Source organism: Pithys albifrons, chromosome 27, assembly GCF_047495875.1.
Source record: "Pithys albifrons albifrons isolate INPA30051 chromosome 27, PitAlb_v1, whole genome shotgun sequence".
Classification (NCBI taxonomy): domain Eukaryota; kingdom Metazoa; phylum Chordata; class Aves; order Passeriformes; family Thamnophilidae; genus Pithys; species Pithys albifrons.
In genome coordinates, this window is record NC_092484.1 from 1,251,516 (window position 1) to 1,270,893 (window position 19,378).

Sequence of the window (19,378 nt, forward strand, 5' to 3'; positions counted from 1 at the left end):
CTGTCCCACTCTGCTAATAAAAGTATTGGGAATGAATCACCCAGTGCTGTGAACTGTCATAAATCTCATAAACACCCCATTTTTGGAGAGCTGAAGATGCCACTTTCTGTCTGCAAAGCTGAACACCGGGAGGGAGGGACTGCGGGTGTTTCCCACCCCCACAGGTGTTACCCTGTGGGTGCTTCTTCCCCTTCCTGCCCCCCTCAGCGGGGTCTGTGTCCCACTAACAGCCTGCTGTGCTGTCACACGACGTGGGGCTCCTCTGACACCACACTGGGACACGGAGGCAGGAATGGGGACGAGGGGCTGCCCGGGGCCGCTGCTGCTGCTGCTGGTTCTGCCCCTGCCTTTGGGTGAGCACCAGGGCGGTGGGTCCGGGTGCCCAGTGGGGTCTTGGCATCGCTGTTCAGGGTGGTGACAGGTGCTGGTTGGGGGTCAGGACAGGATCTCCTCTACCTGCAGCACGGGCCTGGCTCCAGCCATCGATCATCGGGGGACACGAGGCCAAACCCCACTCCCGGCCCTACATGGTGTCCCTGCAGTTTGGGGGGGTTCACGTCTGCGGGGCAGCGCTACTGCAGCAGCGGTGGGTCCTGACAGCCGCCCACTGCCTGGCCCGGAGGTGAGTGCAGCGCCACATCCTGCCCGGCGCGGGGATGGGAGGCTGAGGGAGGGCTCCCAGTGACCAGCACTGGGCTTACACCGGGTCCTGGTGCAGGACATGGACCAGCGGGAGGGTGGTGGTGGGGCTGCACAACCTGCAGGACCGCGGGGCGGCCTCGAAGACCTTCCCCATCCGGGCGGCCTGTCCCCACCCCGGCTACGACCCAGAGACGATGGAAAACGACCTGCTCCTGCTCCAGGTGGGGCTCGGGCCGGCTGCAGGAAGGGTCTGCAGGAGGAGCGGGAGGGTTGGCGGTGCCGGGAAGCGCTGCCAGGGGAATGGGGGTGTTGACACCGTGTTGGTGCAGCTGCACCTGCAGCTGGGACAAGCAACTGGGTGACATTTCCTCTTACCCCCGAGAGGTTTCACACCTCTGTAACATCTCCCCGCTCCCATGGGTGCTGCATCAGCTCAGTGCTGCCTCTCAGCCACCCATCTGTGCTGTTGGTGTGCTCTTCCTCAGCCCCTCCATCTGCAGTGTTGGTCTGCTCTCCCTCAACCATCCACACACTGCATTGGGGTGCTCCCCCTTGACCACCCACCTGCAGTGTTCGGGTGCTCCCCCGTGGTCACACATCTGCAGATTTGGGGTGCTCCCCATCAGCCACTCACCTGCAGCATTGGGGTGCTCCCCCATAGCCCCTCACCTGTGGCTTTAGGGTGCTCCCCATCAGCCACCCACCTGCAGCATTGGGGTGCTTAACCCAAAACCCCCACCCAGGCATTAGGGTGCTCCTCACCCCTCCCACCTGCAGTGTTGGGGTGCTCCCTTCTAGCCCCCTTGGCCATGGTGGGGGTCTGACACGGCCCCCTGCCCGCAGCTGGAGGGGAAGGTGACACTGAGCCGGACGCGGCAGCTGATCCGGCTGCCGAGGCAGGGGCCGGCGGTGGGGACCACGTGCAGCCTGGCGGGCTGGGGGTCCCGGGGACGCGGGGGGCTCTCACCCACCCTGCAGGAGCTGGAGGTGACAGTGATGGACCCGCGGATGTGCAACAACAGCCGCTTCTGGGACGGCGGCATCGCCCCCACCATGATCTGTTTCCAGGGAAAGCCCCGGGGCTCAGCCCCCTCCAAGGTGAGGATTTGGGGGTCCAAGAGCTACAAAGCTCTGCCCACCCTCAGCCACCTTTCCCAGGCTGGGGGGGTTGCTCCGGGGATGCTGCTCACCCTGACCAGAGAGGTGAGATGTCCTCCCAGCCTTTGGGGCAGTCCCTGCCCCTGGTCGGGGTTCACTCTCTGGCGTCACCTCCTTCCCCCAGGGTGACTCGGGGGGCCCGTTGGTGTGTGGGAAGCAACCAGAGGTGGCTGGTGTGATGTCCTTCACCGGCCCCAATATCACCGACCCGTTCAAGCCACCAGTTGCCACCTCGACCATAAAGTACAAGAAATGGATCCAGAAAACCCTGAGGAGGGGCTGCAAGTCACCCCCAGCCCCAGTACATAGGACAGACTGAGCACCCCTTCCTATTTACACAGGTTGGCTTTTAATTTGCAATACTGTGCAGAGTCCAGTAAAATAACATCCTTAGTACATAGATACAGCAGCAGGGGAGCAGGGCACGGCAGAGCCCGGTGGGATTGTCCATGGAGGAGGGGGATGGAGGGGCTTGGGGGTGGGTTTGGGCCCAGGGGGGCAGTGCTGGCCCTCCTGCCACCCTGTGTTCTGTCACAGCACCCAGGAACTCGGACACCTGCTGCCCCTGGGATTTGTCCCCCTTTTCTTCAGCCCCGGGCCAGGTCTCCTGTGCTGGTCACTGCCAGAGCAGGGGGTGTCCAGTGGGCACCGAGGTCTGCCCAACCCCATTACCCTGGTGCATATCCCTGGGGACCCTCTACATGTCCCCACAGTCCTGGTATCTGCCTGATCCCACTGCATGTCCCCAGAGCTCCTGACTGTCCACACAGCACCCCAGGTGTGTCCCCTGCACATGCCCCCATAGTCCTGTGTCTGTCCCTGCAGCCCCAACATGGCACGGGTATGGAGGGCACATGGGTCACCCCGTCCAAAGCAGGTAGAGATAGTGGGAGGGCTGGGAGATATCCAAGGGGTCAGGGAGCATTTGGATAGGGGGTCCCTCTGCAGCACATCCCACTCCCAGAGACTGAGGCACTTCCTGCACACCTCAGTCTTGGCACCCGGGCCCAGCTGGCAGCAGGAGTGGAGTGTCCCCGGGATTCTGGGGCTGGGAGCTCCACGTGGGCGTAATCCAGTCCTGGATGGATTCGTGTCCACATCCACAAGGACACACTGGAATCCTGGTTGCGAGCTGGCACAGGGATCTTCTGCCCTGGGAATGGGAGGTTGGGAGGCTGCAGATGGAGGTGAGGGACCCCAGACCCTTCCCTGGGTGTTGGTCAGCCTGGTGCCAGCTCGGCACCCTGTCCCCTCCCAGGGCAGTTATCCAGGCTGGTGACACAACCCTGCAGAAAGCCCTCAGGATGAGCCTATTGGGACCCCAGACACCCCTGTGAGCCCGTGCCCAGCTCCCCACATGCCATTTCCACCCTCTGCCACCTTGGACCAGTGCAGGGACCATGGCTGCCAGTCCCCCATCAGCAATGAGAAACCTCCAGCAGCACAGATGGTGGTCACTCATCACACCCTCAAAACCTCTCCCCTGCATCCCCTTCCTCCTGTTAATAAATGAGCTGTGATCACTGGCAGAGCCCAGCGTTGGTGCAGAGGAGCATATGGGGGTTTCCCTGTGCCAGGGTGTGCCGTGCCAGCTTCCCGGCATATGGAATCAGACCCTTGCCCACTGTGGGTGAGCGAGATGTAGGGACACGGGGACACAATCCCCCCTCAGTCTGTCCCGGGATGTTCATCAGTGGGATGAGATGGTCCATGAGACTCACTCCAAGTTGACATGTCTGCCCCGGCATGTCCCCAGACATGTCCAGTCCTTGGAACTGGGAACTGTGATGCTCCAGTACAGCAGGACCCCAGTGGGGGTCGGTAGTGGGTTGGGGTGACTCACTTGTCCCCAGCTGTCCCATATCACCGTGTGTCCACCCCCAGTACAGTCCTGCCCAGCTCCCATGGGCTGGGGGTGTCCCAGGACCCTCACTGGGGCCTCATCCATGACAGCTGCTCAAGCTTGGATTTTCTCCACTGCCTTGTCCGCCACAGCCGTCACTGCCATGGGGCTGGGGACGTAGTTGAAGGGGGTGACCCGGGCGGCTTTGCTGGGGGAGCCGTGTCGGCTGGTGGGGAAGGTCCCAGTGGGCGCCTCGTGGCCAAAGGAGATGGGCAGGGCAGCCTTGGCGGGCACGGGGGCTTCGCCATCGCCGGTGACACGGGGGTGCGGGGGACCCTCGCGGGTCTCCAGCGTGGGGGAAGTGCTGGAGTTGGTCTTGGAGGTGGCGAAGTCCTCGGTTTGCACCACGGCGTCGCTGGTTTTCCTGGTGCCGGTGGTGCCGAGGGGCTCGTCGTCTCCAGAGCCCGCCAGCGGCAGGGCGGAGGAGGGCAGCGTGCTCTTGAGGATGTGGGGGATGTCTTCGTCCCGAATCCTCCGCCACGTGCCTTTCATCATCACCACCGGCGGCTTCCCCGGCTGCCCCCCGGGAGCCGCCTCGGGCTGCCCGCGCCGCGCCGCCGCCTCGGAGCGCACGGAGGACGGGCTGGCCGCCCGCCGCGCCACGCTGATGTTGGGCGAGGACGAGTAGCGCTTGAAGGGCTCGGCTGCGGGCACGCTGGTCTTCACCGGCAGCCGGGACGGGCTCTCGGAGCTGGTCCTGCGCGGCGGTTTGACCCCGGCCGTGGCTTTGGCGCCGGGATGGGCTCTGGGGGCGAGGGGCCGTGGGCCGGGGGATGCCGGCTTGGCCGCCTTGAGCTCGTCGCAGCGGGAGGAGCAGAGGAACACGGCCGGGAGGGTGGCACGACTGCGCTGTGGGGACCCCCGGCGAGGCAGCGAGGCCGTCGGGGCTGGCGGGGCCAGCTCGGTGCCAGCGCGATGCCGAAGCAGGAGGCTGGAGGATTCCTTGATGAAGGTGAGCTGGCGCAGGAAGCCGGAGCGGTCCGAGTCGCTCCCGCTGGAGCGGGCGGATGACATCCGCACCAGGTTGAGCCGGCTGCCCCCTGGGCCCCCGGCCCGAGCCTTAGAGCCATCCACCTGCTCCTCCAGCACCGGCATGGTCCCCCGGCCCGGCAGCACCTTCCTGCTGGGCTTCTGCATGAAGGGGATGCGCACGGGCGACTTTTGCGTCTTGGACTGCTTGGGGGCCGGGGATTTGGGGGCCGGGGCTCTGGCCGGGGGTCCCGGAGGGGAGGAAGAGCCTCCTGTCTTGGCCGGGGCGCCAGGCTTGTTGAGTTGGGAGGGAGGTGGCAGCTTCTTGGGGCCGTGCTGGGAGGGAGTGGAGGTGCGGGAGGAGCCCGAGGAAGGGGGGCCCTTCCCCATTCGGGCGGGCGGTGTCGTGCTCCTCTTGGGCAGCGCCAGGTCCCCAGTTTCGGGGGCCTTGCCCAGCCGGTGCAGGCTCCGCGAGCGCTGCTGGCTCAGGGAGAGGTTCTTGGCCGGCGGCACCTCAGGCTTGGCCGCCGGGGTCTTCTTCGGGGTGGCCCGTGGACTGGGGGCATCCTTGGCCAGGTTGGGCATGTAGATGACGGTCCTACCACGGAAGACCACGGGCAGGTTGGGCACCGGTTTGGCGGGCGCCGGGCTCCGCTCCGCCCTGGCACCAGCGCGGGCGGCGGGACGGGAACCCGCCGTGTCCTTCCGCTCCGGGCGGCCCTTGCTGTGCTCCCTCCTCGCCGTGTCCCGGCCGGATGCACTGCCGGGCCGCTGCTTCTCCTGCCTGCCCAGGGACAGCTGCAGCGTGGAGCCCACCGAGAGCCCCGACATGAAGGAGAGGATGGAGTCGGACTCGGAGGACGGCTCCCGCGAGAGGGAGGCAGCAGCCTGGTGCAGCCAAGTGACGATGGAGTTGGCTCCCTCCTGGATCGCCTGCCACTCCACACTGTCCAGGTCAGAGCCCCGGTCGGAGCCGGCGTCCTCGTCGGGGCGATTCCTGACCTCAGTTTTCCTCTCCCTCCCGCCAGTGCCCGGCGGTTTCTGCTTGCGCTCCAGCCCCCTGCGGCGAACCGCGGGTCGCCGGCGCTTGGGCATGGCCGAGCCGATGCACTTTTGCAGCAGGTCATCCTCCGAATTGAGGCTGGGGGAGCTGGGGGAGCCCCCCTGTGCCTGCCCCACTGCGGCCGACCGCGGCCAGGTGGCTTTGCCGCAGGGCTGGCCCCGCTCCTCGCCGTCCGAGAGGTTGGCGTCGCTCAGGGAGCTCATGGAGGAGCTGAGCGAGTAACACGGCGGCGTCTCGTCGGCGATGAGGTTGTTCTGCGGCTTTGCCTTCGGTGCACGGGGACCGGGCTCGGGGTCTCTGCGGGGGATGGAGCTGCCCAAGCGCTCCTTCCTCGGCGCCCGGCCGGGCTGGGCTTTGCTGCCGGACCCCTCCCTGCCCACCTCGGGCAGATCGTCCACCTCCGGATCGTAGAAGCAGTAGACGGCTTCCTCCGTCGGCGTGGTGTGGCACAGCGACTGGAATACCACCTCGTCCTCCTGGGGGTCATCCTTCCTCCCAGGGGTGCCGCTGGCCCTCCCCACTCCCACCTCCAGGCTCGCTGTGCTCTTGGGGGGGTTCTGGCTCCGCTTCCCATCCCCGCCTTGGCCACGGCCGGGCCCAGCTTTGCCCTTGCCAGTGGAGTTGATCCTGGCGGGTGCCGAGCTGCCGGAGGCGGCTCTCCTGGCCGGGATGGTGCCGCCCTCGCGGCGCCCCTCGGGCAGCGGGTGCTCGGCCTCCTCGCCCGCCGGGTACCGCAGGGTCTCGTCGCTCAGCGAGGCGGCGCTGGAGAAGTTGACGGGGGTCCCATCGGCCGAGTCGGTGAAGGAGTCGTCGTCCTTGAAGAGGTCGCGGGTAGAGGCTCGCAGGTGCCGGGGGACGCCGGGGTGGGCGTGGGCCGGCACCAGCATGTAAACGGGGACGTGCACCGGCTTCTTGGTTTGGGGGTGAAGCACCTGGCCGGACAGCAGCGAGGTCTTGACTTTGCGGAAGCGGGAGGGCATGGCAGAGCTGATGCACTCCTTGAGGATCTCGATGTCGTCGTCATCGGGGGGCTCGGGGCGGTCGGCCCGACGCCGCCCCTCCAGGCACCGCTCCTCCCGCCGCTCCTCCCGCTTCTCATGAGCCGCGAAATTCAGGCTGTTCTTCTCTGGGAAGGTGGGAATCAGCTTGAGCTCCACATCCTTCTGGACGTAGTGCTCGTGGAGGGGCAGGGCGCTCAGGCTGGAGGCGCACGAGAAGTTCTCGTTGGGTTTCTCCACCGTGAAGTAAACCATGGAGTCCAGGTCCTGGGGCAGCTGGAAGCGTTCCTTGAAGTCTGTGATCTCCATGAACTTCTTGACGTTGTTCTCCCACTGGATGTTGAACTGGCTGGTCTCCTTCTCGGGCTGGCAGCCCAGCTCAAAGAGAGGGGTCTTGCTGCGACTGGGGGGCATGGTCTGCCCGGGGCTGTCGGGGAGCTCGCTGGGGCTGATGGTGCCACTGATCATCTCACTGCACGGGTCGCTCTGGATGGAGCTGGCGATGGAGGGGCTCTCAAAGCTGCCCAGGGAGCTGACGGAGCTGCAGCGGCTCATCACCAGTGGCGTCTCCTGGATGTAGTTCTCTGAGGAGCTTGAGGGCGTCAGGTCGTCCTGGCGTGAGGGCGATGTCTCCCTCAGGAAAACCTTATCCCGCTTCGGGAAGGGGATGGTGATGGGCTGGGAAATCCCCACCGGCGTGGTGGGACCCGGATCCACCACTTTCTCCTGCCTCCCATCCTCCCCTTCTGCATCCCCTTCCTCCATCTCCAGGATCTCCAGGGAGGAGTCACTGTCCAGGTCGTTCTCACTGTGGCTCTGTCCGTCCAGCACATTGTCTGCCGAGGAGAGGGAGGAGAGGGAGCTGCACCGGGAGAAGCAGATTGGAGTGTCCTCCACAGAGTACTTCTGCACCGACTCCTGCTCTGCCGTAGCCGGTGGCTGTGCCGGCAGCTTCTCTGGGATCTTGCTCAGGGTCTCGGCTGTCTGCAGCAGTGCCGGGGGGAGCCAGGCTTGCTTCCTGCCCAGCAGGGAGGGCTGGTGGCTGGCAGCCACACCACTCTTGGCCAGGCTCTCAAGCAGGGGCACATGCTGGTAGGATGGGGAGAGCTTGATGGTGTGGACGTTGGGGTCGAGGGGCTGTTTGCTGCCCATCTCCTTCTTCCACTCAGGCTCCTTCTCTGGGGCCTTAGGGCTGGGGAAAGTCACCGTCTTCTTGGCCCGTTCAGGCAGGTCTCGCTGCTCCGGTTTGTCCTGCTCAGCCGAGTCTCGTGCAGGGGGCTCTGCCCGCTCTGGTTTGCCACACAGGATACTCTTGAGGTCGAGCCGGCTCGGTCGCTTCTGGTAGCGCTGCAGCTCGTCGCGATAGTCGAGGAAGGCGGCCCTGGGGCAGGGCTTCATGTGCTCCTTGGTGCAGTATCCATCACTGGTGCTGCCACTGTTGAGGCTGTCAGTGGACAGGCTGGTGTAGGCTGTCTTCAGCCGCAGCAGGGTGTGTGCCCGGCTCAGGCTCTCCCTCTTGGCAAAGCCGCCGGCGTCCGAGAGCCGGCACGGTGAGCAGGACTGTGCACGCGCCTCGTGCCCCTCCTCGGGGCCGTACTGCCAGTCCAGGCAGTGGTCCTCGGAGCTGAGGCTGAAGCTGTCATCCGAGGAGTTGTGCATGGTGGAGATGTCCTCCACCAGCTTGTCGATCTTGGCCACCGTGTTGGAGATCTTGTTGGCCAGTTTCTCGGCGGCCAGTGACACGTCATCCTCCGGCAGCGGCAGCTTCTTGGGCTCCACCGGCTTCCCGCTGCCATCCTTCTCCGGTTCCGGGCATCGCCTCTGTGCCAGCGCCCGTGGCAGCGCCTGGCCCTGCAGGAAGGAGGAGTTGAGGAACATGGAGAGGACGGAGGCGCTGGCTGTCTCCACACCGGTGGACACGTTGGGCACCTCATCATCATCGAAGCAGCCGGAGTCAGAGGCGTAGTCCTTCACCAGGCTCTCCATGTGCCGCAGCGGCTTCTTTGCGCTCTGGCTCTTCAGGCTCTGCTTCTCCATGGTGTCAAAGGTCTCAGCCAGGTGTTTGGCATCCAGCTCAGCCTCCAGCGCCTTCTGCTTGCGCATGTAGAGCGAGGGCATGCAGGACCCTGGTGACACCACGGCCGCGTCCTTGTACTTGGGGGGCCGGTTGGTGAGGAGGTTTCTCAGCGCGGCCGCGCTGCCCATGGCGATCATCTTGTGCTTGGAGTGGATGAGGTTGCGGAGCATGCTGACCGCCCCCAGGTCCCACAGCAGCTCCTGGTCGCGGGGGCTGCGGGCAGACAGGTTCCAGAGGGTCCCGCAGGCGTTGCTGACGATGGTCAGGCTGTGCGAGCGCAGGTGCTGCAGCAGCGTCTGAAGGCAGTTGTGGTCTCGGAGCACCTGCCTGCAGGACAGAGGGGAGCCCCCGATATCAGGATGGTCCTTGGCTCCCTCCCTGCTGCCTTTCTTGGGGTCAGTGGTATCTTCACCCCTGCCCAGCCATGACATCTCTCCAGTGTTTTCCCTGGGTCCGCAGTGCCCTCCACCCCTTTGGCACTCCATGGCACTGCCCAACACCATCCCTGTGGTGCCCAGGGTCCCTCATCTCCATCCTACCCATAGTAATGGCATCCTCCAAGCCCATCCTTGGGATCCGTGGTATCCCCCAAAGCCTGTGGCCCCTTGGGGGTCCCCCATCCCCCCCTTTCCACCCTACTCCCAGCCATGGCATCCCCCAATGCCATCCCTGTGGTCCGTGGTGCCTGGGGTTCTTCATCCCCCGCCAACAGTCCCCCTTACCTGTAATCCTCCCGCGTGGCAACGAGGCTGGACACGTTCCTGAGGATGCCACCACCACTCTCGATGATGGCCAGGGAGTTGCTCTGGCACTTGTAGGTGAGGGTGCTCACCAGGAAACCCAGGGCCCCCTCCACGGCGCAAATGGCCGCCTTGTTCTCTGTGCTGTGCGCCGACAGGTTCCACAGTGCACTCAGGACGCTCTTCAGGGTGGATTCCTGTCCCAGGGAGGGTCACACACTCCTGTCAGCCCCTGTCCAGGTGCTCCATGTCCACTCCCACCTGCCCTGGTTCTCACCTTGCCAGCGTGCAGGGCACAGCGTGTCAGCCCTGTGACACTGCCCACCTCCCGCAGCACCTTCTTGCTGTTGATGTCAGCGCGCCAGGAGAGGTTCCTCAGGATGCTGGAGACCACCTGGAGGGGCAGAGCAGGGTGAGCAGGACTGTCCTCCTGCCTGTTCCCCTCCCCAGGGGACCCCTCACATGTCCAGCACCCACCTGGTGCAGCTCCTCACTGTCAGAGCCCAGCTGAGCCACGATGGCCTCCATGCAGCCTCGGCGTGAGCACAGCGTCGCCTGTGAGGAGGATGAAGGTGATGAGGGTGACACTGTGACCCCCTGACCCTGCCAACTCCCCTTGAAACCGCTGCCCCCCCACCTTGTTGACCACGTCGCCGAAGGTGAGGTTGGTGAGGGCCATGCCCGCGTAGCGCCGCAGCGCCAGGTTCAGGGGGTCGTTGGTCATCTTGTGCATCTCATAATCCACCTGCAGCAGCTCAGCCACCGCCTGCAGCCCACCTGTGGGGTGGGACAGGGGTGGTTGGAGGTTCCTGTCCCCACCAGCACCCCCTGCTCAGTGCTGTGACACCAGGAAAGGGGGTGGGCAGGGCTGGCTGTGGCACAAAGGGGAGAAGCCCCCTTGCCACACTCACCCAGCTCATTCATGGCCCGCCGATACTCCTCGTCGAAGGAGAGTTTCATGATGGCACAGGTGGCCTGGCAGATCTGGGGCTCGATGGGCACAGGAACTGCGGGGGAAATGGAGGTCACTCCTGGGGGTTGGCACCGGTGATCCCCCTGTCACCCACCCCCTGCCCCACGAGCACTGACCCCCTGTCCCCCCATACCCGCACCCTCAGGGCCCCGTCCCCCGTCCCGGCTCTGCATCTGCAGCCAGTCCCAGCAGGTCTCCGAGTAGGAGCGGATCTGCTCCAGCACGTGCAGCACCCGCATCTCCTTCTTGGCCTGGCCCTCGTCGGGCTGGGAGAACACGATGTTGTGGAGGGCAGCATTGGCTCTCATCCGGGCATCCTTGGCCCCCGTGGGGCTCTCGGGGGGCCCCGGCTCCCCGTCGGAGTCGTGCAGGATCTGGATGAGCAGGGGCAGGCAGCCGGACTTGCGCATGGCCAGGCAGCTCTCCTGGGAGCTGGACATGGCCAGCAGCGTGCGGGACATGTCCTCCTTGTCCCGTGTGGCCAGCATGGACAGGAGCCAGAAAACCACCTCCACCTGCAGGAGCAGGACACGGGGTTACACTGAGGAACCCCCAGACTTAGCCCACCTCCACCTCTTTGGCAGGGGGGCACAGGGTTACACTGAGAACCCCTGGGCTCAGCCCACCTCCTCCTCTGGGGTGGACATGGGGTTACACTGAGCCCCCCAGGCTCAGCCCCCCTCCACCTGTAAGGGGGGCACAGGGTTACACTGAGCCCCCCAGGCTCAGCCCACCTCCACCTGTGGGGGAACACGGGGTTACACTCAGCCCACCCCACCCGACCTTTGCATGGCTGCCCCTCACCTTGCTGTTGCCCCCCTCCTCAGGGTGGGTTGGGGGGTCCAGGCTGCCATCCCCCTCCATGCCTGGCACCTTCCCACAGAGCTGTAGGGGAGGGAGCAGTTGGAGGGGCTGTATCGTGCTGCCCTCACCCACCATACCCATCCCCTCCCCACTTTTCCACCACCCACTGGTGCCATTAAACCCGACAGTGATTCCCAGTCATTGCTTCCGTCAGTGCCAGGGGTGTATTTTAAGCTAAAATCAGGGATGGTTGGAATGGGGGAGCTGCTACAGCCTCAGGAAAGGGAGAGCGTGGGAGAGTGAGCGGGGAGGGGGCTGGGGCTGAGCCTGAGGAGCTGATGGAGCAGGTTGAAAATGGGGGGGTTGTGAGGATGTGGGGGTGTCTGGGGGTGATGGAGGGGCTGGAGGTGATGGAGGAGTTGTAGGTAACAGAGGAACTGAGGGTGATCAAAGGACAGAAGTGATGGAGGGGTCACAGTTGATGGACATGGAGTTGATGGAGATGGTGGCCTGGAGGTGATGGAGAGGCCGTGGGTGATGGAGGGGCCGTGGGTGATGGAGGGGCCGTGGGGGTGATGGAGGGGCCGTGGGTGATGGAGGCACTGGGGGTGATGGAGGGGCCGTGGGTGATGGAGGCGCTGGGGGTGATGGAGGCACTGGAGGTGATGGAGGGGCCATGGGTGTTGGAGGCACTGGAGGTGATGGAGGGGCCATGGGTGATGGAGGGGCCGTGGGTGTTGGAGGCACTGGAGGTGATGGAGGGGCCATGGGTGATGGAGGCACTGGAGGTGATGGAGGGGCCGTGGGTGATGGAGGGGCCGTGGGTGATGGAGGCACTGGGGGTGATGGAGGGGCCGTGGGTGATGGAGGCACTGGAGGTGATGGAGGGGCCGTGGGTGTTGCCACATGGGGCTGTGGGTGATGGTGGCACCATCTTGATGACAGGGCTGTGGGTGCCAGTGGGGCTGTGGCAGTGGCAGCCCATCATGATGGTGATGATGGTGATGATGATGATGATGATGATGATGCTGACCAGAGTAGGGCTATGGGTGATGGCAGGGCTGTGGCAGTGGCAGCCCATGATGGTGATGATGATGATGCTGACCAGAGTAGGGCTATGGGTGATGGCAGGGCTGTGGCAGTGGCAGTCCATGATGGTGATGATGATGATGGTGATGATGATCGCAGGGCAGTGGGTGACAGCGGGGCTGTGGCAGTGGCAGCCCATGATGATGATGATGATGATGATGATGATGATGATGATGATGATGAAGATGACGATGATGATGATGATGGCAGCCTGCCTGTCCTGGCGCCTCGCTTGGCAGCAGATGCCGCGGGAGCCCCCGCGCCCGCCTGCCCGCAGCGCCATGGCCTACTTCTGGTCTCCATGGCAACTGCCCATTTCACGGTGCCCGAGCCACACAAAGCCCTGGCTGTGCCGACGGGGACAGAGCGGGGACAACGGCGGGGGGGCTGTGCTGGCCCCCTCCTCCACCCTGCCCGGCTCCAGCGCCCATGGGGACCAGGGACACCCCGGTGCCATCCCCGCTACCTGCGGCTCCGGCTGCTGCGCCTTGTCCTGCGCCTCCATCAGCTCCTTGTCGATCTGCTCCAGCCGGGATGCCCGGATCTGGGGGGCAGAGAGGGGATCAGAGCTGGGGCCCCCCAGGACCGCAAAACCCAGGCATGAGGGTGTCAGTGTGCAAGGAACTGGGTGAAGATCCAAGAGCCAGTGCAAGGGTGCAAAGACCTGGGTGCAAGTGTGTAAGGAGCTGCTGTGGGGTGCCCAGAGCTGGGTGTGAGGGTGCCCAGGGGCAGAATGGGGGATATGGGGTGTGAAGGACCCAACCTGTGCCCGCTGCACCATCTCATCAGCCGTCCCAAAACGTTCCTCCATCAGCGAGCGGATGTGCTGAGCCTCGAACTGCAGCTGCTGCCGGATCAGATCCATCTGCATGGAGAACTGGGGGGCACAAGGGGGTGGCATGAGGGGGGCAGGGTCCTGGCTGGGACCCAGGGCTGGGGGAGGGCTGGGGGTGGCCCCATCTCACCGTCTCCACATGGGGCAGCTCGTCCAGGCGCGTGGCCAAGCTCTGCAGCTGGGCATAGTACCAGACCTTCTCCTTCTCCTCCTTCTCGATCTCCCCCAGCAGGAAGCACCTGGGGAGGGGGGACCCTGTCAGCAGAGCCCCTGGCCCCCACCCCAGCCCCCTGCACCCCCCAGACCATCACCTCTCCCGGTCCAGCTCCTCCAGCATCCGGAGGGTGGCCCTGCCCAGGTCCCCGGGGCCGTCCCGGTGGGATGTGGGGGCCGGTGGACTCTCCTCGGTGCCCCGTCCAGCGCTCGTCACCTCCGGGGCAAACTTGAGGTTGTAGAGGCTGGTGATATCCATCTGCAGGGCTGAGCACAGGGACAGCAGTGTCAGGGTGGGCTTGATGGGGATCCCCCCTCCCCACCCTGCCCGGGCACCCACCTTTGAGCTGGTCCAGCACCTCCGTTTGCCCCGAGGACACCATGACTCGAGCCTCCTGCTCCAGCTTGCCCTGGAGATGCTTCAGGACCTCCTAAAACAAGGATGGAGCTGTCCAGAAGGGGCGGGGGGGGACATGGAGGGAAACCCTTCTCTGCAGCCCCAGCTCGGGGTTCGTGTCCCCCCACCCGGGGCTGTCCCCACCTTCATGTCCGAGGTCTCATTCTCCAGCTTGGAGAGGTGGTTGGAGTTGTCCTCCAGCTCCCGCCGGAGGTGGCTGTTCTCCTTCTTCAGCGCCTCCACCTGCCGCACCAGCTGGTCGTACGAGGCGATGGAGCCCGACATCTTCACCCCCTCCAGCGCCTGCGGGGGGGTGGGCACGGGCAGCACCCCGAGGGGCCCCCCCAGCACCCTCACAGACCCTCCCCCAGCACCCACCATCCAGCTGGGACCACAGCACAGCACAGCACAGGGAACCCCACCACCCACACGCCCCCTCCCCCAGTGCCCTGGGAGAGCTGGTGCCCCCACAAAGCCTTCCAGAGGGGCGCAGCCGGCACGGGGTGGGGGTCCAGCCACGGCCCCCCAGCCCCCGCCAGCCCCTGCCTGGTTCCCACCCTCGGCAGAGCTCAGCCCTTCGCTCCCTTTGTCTCGCTTTTGTCTTCTCCCGCTCCCAACCTTCTCCCGCTCCCTCCCGCACCGGGGGCAGCCCCGGCCCCCCCGCCGTCCCCCGCCCCCCTCAGCTCTCCCCAAAACTCCCCAGCCCCTCTGTGCCCCCCCAGCCTCCCAAAAATCCTCTCTCCGCAGCGCCTGCGGACCCCCCTCGCACCTGCCGGGGCGGGGGGGGCGGACACCCGACGGGGAATAAGGGAGGTCAGGGACGGGGACAGGGACCCCTCGTCACCCCCGCAGCGGGTTGGGCTGGCGATGCCTCCCAGCACTTTCATCAGCACCCCATGTGTGCAGGGGGTGTGGGCAATGGGTGGGCGTCTGGGGGGACCCAGCTGGGGGGTCCCTTTGTCCCCACTGCACCCCCCTGCTCCCCTGTCCCCACCCCCCTCCCACAGCGGGACAGCAGCCATCGACCCCCGGCGCTGCCACCCCCAAATCTACCCCACAGTGACCCCTCTGCCTCCATGAACCCTTTTTGGGGGTCCCAGCAGGCTCCTCTCCTTCAGGGCCCCCACCAGGGACAGCACTGGGACCCAGCACCCCCCAGGTCCCCATCGGTGTCCTTCCCATCCCCAGGAGCCATCCCAGACCCCCTCAAACTGTTCCCTCATCCCTACACCCCAAACTGGTGGGAGACCCCCATCCTGCCCTGTGGGTCCTGCTGTGGGGTCCCTGTGCCCCCCAACTCCCACCACCTGGCTCTGTCTGCACTTCCCAAGGGAGACAAAGCCCCCCCAGTGCCAGTCCCCCCCCAGCTGCTGAAAACAACCCCCCGGGACACGAAATAACCCCCGGATGGGGGGGAGCTGGGGGGGGAGCGGAGGAAGGGTTGGGGGTGGGATGAGGAATAAGGGGTTGGGGATGCAGGATGGACAATGAGGGATGCAGGAGGGAGGATACAGCATGTGGGAGAATGGGAGAGGGCTGAGGGATGCGGGATGTGGAATGCAGGATGAAGGATGATCCATGCAGGATATGGAGTGTGGGATGCAGGATGAGGGATGATCAGTGCAGGATATGGAATGTGAGATGCAGGATGAGAGCTGCAGAATGCAGCGTGAGGGATGTGTGATACGGAATGCAGGATGCCCGATGAGAGATGCAGGATGATGGATGATGGATGTGGATACGGGATAATGGATGGGGGATGCAGGGTGCGGGATGCGGGATGAGCACGGCCTCCCGTTGCTATGGTGACAGCGATGGGGGGGACACAGGCAAGTCCTGGCCTTTCCTGAGCACCCAGACCCGGGACAGGGGGGTTCAGCCCTACAGGGGTAAGGAATTGAATCCGGGGGCTTCCTCTACTCCAGGGGAACACGGTCCCTCCTCCCCAGCACCCCGAACCTGTGGGCACCCACCAAAATGCTCAGAGGCAGGACCCCCTTCCCTGGGGTGCCCAAGGGGTACTCTGGCCACCTCCCCGCGCCCCCGTATCGGGGCTGGGATATTCGGGGGGTTGCTGGGGAAGGAGAGGAGTCTGAGCTCTGCCTCCACCCCGTTCCCAGCAGGGCCGGCCGAGCGCGGCGGCCGCAGCAGCGCCGGGATCTGCAGCCGCAGGGAGGGGCTGCGGCCGCACCTGCATCCGCCAAGCGCCGAGACACGACGGGAAAGGGGGGCCAGGGCTGCGGGAAAGGGGGGCCCGGGCTGCGGGAAAGGGGGGTAGGGCTGTGGGATGGAGGGGGAACCAGGCCTGCGGGAAGTGGGAGCACATCTGTGGGAAAGGGGGTCCAAGACTGTGGGAAATGTGGGCCAGGACTATGGGAAAGGGGGCCCAGGGCTGTGGGATGAGGGGCCAGGATTGCAGCTGTGCTCCAGCACCAGGATGGTCACTGTCCCACAGGATCTGGTGTCCCCGCATGGGTGGGATTTCAGGCAGTCCTAGGGGCTGCCATGGGCACACAAAAGCTGGGCACCCAGCTCCTCCAACCCCCAACGCTGCCCCTCTCTGCCCAGGAAGCCCCAGGACTGGCCAAGGCCACAGGCAGGAACTGGATTCATCCAGCAGGTTCCTGGCAGGGCAGACACTGCAGCAGATGAAGCAGCATCTGCACTGCCCACCACACCCCACTGTCCTCCAAGCTGCCCGCGGCGCCCACTGCCCATCCCACCATCCTCTGTGCCACTCCCCACCCACCTCACTGCCCATCCCACCCTTCTCCATGCTGCCCACCACCTCTCCTGCCCATGGCCCCCACCCCACTGTCCTCTGCACTGTCCTGCCCATGACTCCCTGCTCTGCCCCCCACACGGTGCCCACTCATCCCGGGCAGAGAAGGGCAGAGCCAGGGGAGCCCCACACGCTGCACCCCGAGCTCCCCACACCCCTCAGCTCCTTGCAGCTCAGGGAATGGGCTGGGGACAGGGCTGGGAACAGGGGCCGTGCCCATCAGCCAAGTGCAGCCGCCTCGCCAGAGCCACATCTGAGCCCCCGACCGGCTGCGGCTCCCGGAGCCCCCCGGGGACGTTAAACAAACAGCGTGTTGTCACCATCTCGGGCTGATCGACCCGGCCCCGGGGACCTCCGGCCACACCAAACCCCCCCCGGGGAGCACAGGCCCCGCACACAGGTCGGGGCACACGCAGGGACATTGGCACGTGGGACCTGTCCCCTTCCCACATGATCCCCCTGCAGCCCCCACGTCCCTCCCCACCCCCGCACAGCACCTGCTCACATGTGCACATACACACGTATGTGCACACACACACGTATGTGCACACACACGTATGTGCACACACACATATGTGCACACACACACGTATGTGCACACACACGTATGTGCACGCACACACGTGCACACACGTATGTGCACACACACGTATGTGCACACACACATATGTGCACACACACATGTCCACACACACGTGCACACACACACACGTGCACACACACACATGTGCACACACACATATGTCCACACACACACGTATGTGCACACACACGCGTGCACACGCACGGCACAGCCTGAGGGTGGATGTGGGGCCATGGTGGGGTGAGTGTGGGGTCCACAACACCCCCAGCAGAGCCCCCACCTCATGCACGGACCCCCCCGCCCATCTCACGCTCCAGGGCACCCTTGGGCACCGGTGGACAGGAACGTGCCCAGGGCAGCCCCCACCTCCCCCCCACACCCAGGGCTGAGGGGGGACACGGCACTGGCACCCTTGGGGTGCCCTCGGGTGGGGTCGTGGTGCTGGTTTAGAAGCCGAGATTTTTGAGGGACCGGTTTGGGAGGTGGATTTGGGGTGCGGGTTTGTGGGAAGCGTTTGGGGTGAGGTTTTGGGTGCGGTTTTGGGGTTCCAGGTCTGGGGCTCGGCCCGAATTCCCGGCCTGGAGCAACGGGGGGATCTGTGGGGGGCAGAGCCCGCATCGACATGTGGGGAGCTGCTGCCGCCCCTGCGGAGACCCCCCCGCCTCGCCCAAAGGATGGGGATGGGATGGGAACGGTGATGAGATGGGGGTTAGGGTGGGATGGGGATGAAGATGAGGATGGAAACGGTCGGTGCTGCTCCCCCCACCCGGGGACTCCCCGCCGAGCCCCGGCATTGTCCAGCCTTTGTCCCCGCAGTGTGTGGGGAATCAGTTCTGCCCGACCCGCTGGATTTCTCCTGAATCCCCCGATCCGCTCTGGACCCCCCTGTCCCCAAATACCCCCCCAAAACCCCCCCGATCCCGCGGGATGGAGCCGCACCCGCCGCATGATCCAGCGCAGCCAGGGCCGGGGGCACCACCAGCGCGGGGCTGGGGGGCTCACATCGGGGGTCCCCCTCAGAGCATCCAACCGCCCTAATCCGGCACCGCACCCCAAAACGCCCCCCGATCCCACCGCGCAGTTCCCCCACCCCCCCGATCCCCCCAAATCCCCGGCGGCTGCAGCGGCCAGAGCCGCCGGGACCCTCGGGGGGTTCGGGGGGCACCCAGGGGGGCGCGGGGGGGCAGGTGCGGCCGTACCTCATCCCCGGCGGTGCGGAGCGGTGCGGGGCGGTGCGGGCGGTGCGGAGCTGGGCGAGGCTCCGGCGCGGCCCCGAGCAGCCGCATCCCGCCCCCGCCCCCCCGCTCCCGGTCGGGATTTTCCAGCGGCGCCGCCGCCGTTAGAGGGCGGCACCGGGGGCTCCCCGCGCCCCCCCGGGCTCTGCCGGGCAGGGGGAGACGGGACCCCCACGGCGGGCCCCAATCGCCCCCACCTGCCTCTTTTTCGGCCTCCCCAAAACCGTCGAGATCTGCCCCGTCCCCATACACGGGGATGCACCTGCTGGTCGCGACTGAACCTGCCCCTGCCAAGGGCGAACCTGATTCCCCTTAGACCGATCCTGACCCCCCAGACCGACCCTGATTCCCCCTCAGATCGAACCTGATTCCCCCTCAGATCGAACCTGATCCCCCTTAGACCGAACCAGAGCCCTCCAGACCGCGCCGGCCGGTGCTGCCCCCAGGTCCTTGGGGACCAGTCCGGGAGTGGCACCACCCACCACCTGAGCCCGGTGTGCCCCCAGTACAAGCGGGACCCTCACCCGGCCCCTGCAGCCGATCCCTCCCGTGGCCGTGGCCTCAGCCACGTGCCAAGGTCATTGTCACCCACCATCACCCACCTCCCTGCTGGGGCATCCTGGCCCTCCAAAGGCTGAGGGTCCCCAGAAGGCACCGAGGGGGCAGAGCGACCCCAGCCCTGTCTCCTCCCCACAGTGGGATCAGCACAAGGACCCTCAAGGTCACGTTTGAACAAAAGAGACCCAGTGATGGGGGGTATTTCCTAAAGAATAAACTGCTGGAGACCCAAAGGGCTGGAGCTGGGCCTTGAGGGACCCCCACAGGGCCTTGGCCAGGGGCAGGAGCCAGGACCAACCTGGGGACAAACAGCTCCTTCACTGATGGCTTCTGTTGGCAGGCATTGTGTTCCCTGGGTT

The 19,378-nt window shown here is 65.5% G+C and overlaps 2 protein-coding genes across 5 annotated transcripts; one reads left to right on the forward strand and one right to left on the reverse strand.

The window, feature by feature from the left end:
- The first annotated feature begins 226 nt into the window (after positions 1 to 226).
- On the forward strand, positions 227 to 3,320 carry LOC139683312 (granzyme M-like). Of its 3 annotated transcripts, none has more exons than XM_071578318.1 (6): positions 227 to 353; positions 445 to 622; positions 719 to 863; positions 1,486 to 1,740; positions 1,925 to 2,141; positions 3,059 to 3,320. In XM_071578318.1, the coding sequence occupies exons 1-5, from the start codon at positions 293 to 295 to the stop codon at positions 2,117 to 2,119; spliced, it is 834 nt and encodes a 277-aa protein (XP_071434419.1). In that variant the 5' UTR covers positions 227 to 292; the 3' UTR covers positions 2,120 to 2,141; positions 3,059 to 3,320. The 3 variants fall into 3 exon arrangements, with proteins under 3 accessions (XP_071434419.1, XP_071434421.1, XP_071434420.1); XM_071578320.1 differs by having other exon boundaries at positions 1,522 to 1,740; XM_071578319.1 differs by having other exon boundaries at positions 463 to 622.
- Positions 2,133 to 18,508, reverse strand: APC2 (APC regulator of WNT signaling pathway 2). 2 transcript variants are annotated; one of them, XM_071578310.1, is made up of 15 exons: positions 18,426 to 18,508; positions 14,006 to 14,164; positions 13,805 to 13,895; positions 13,563 to 13,731; positions 13,382 to 13,490; positions 13,180 to 13,293; positions 12,883 to 12,960; positions 11,328 to 11,408; positions 10,663 to 11,038; positions 10,462 to 10,557; positions 10,188 to 10,327; positions 10,028 to 10,105; positions 9,828 to 9,944; positions 9,533 to 9,747; positions 2,133 to 9,137 (listed from the first exon to the last, which is right to left on the reverse strand). In XM_071578310.1, the coding sequence occupies exons 2-15, from the start codon at positions 14,144 to 14,146 to the stop codon at positions 3,758 to 3,760; spliced, it is 7,185 nt and encodes a 2,394-aa protein (XP_071434411.1). In that variant the 5' UTR covers positions 14,147 to 14,164; positions 18,426 to 18,508; the 3' UTR covers positions 2,133 to 3,757. The 2 variants fall into 2 exon arrangements, with proteins under 2 accessions (XP_071434411.1, XP_071434410.1); XM_071578309.1 differs by having other exon boundaries at positions 10,657 to 11,038.
- Between the last annotated feature and the right edge of the window lie 870 nt (positions 18,509 to 19,378).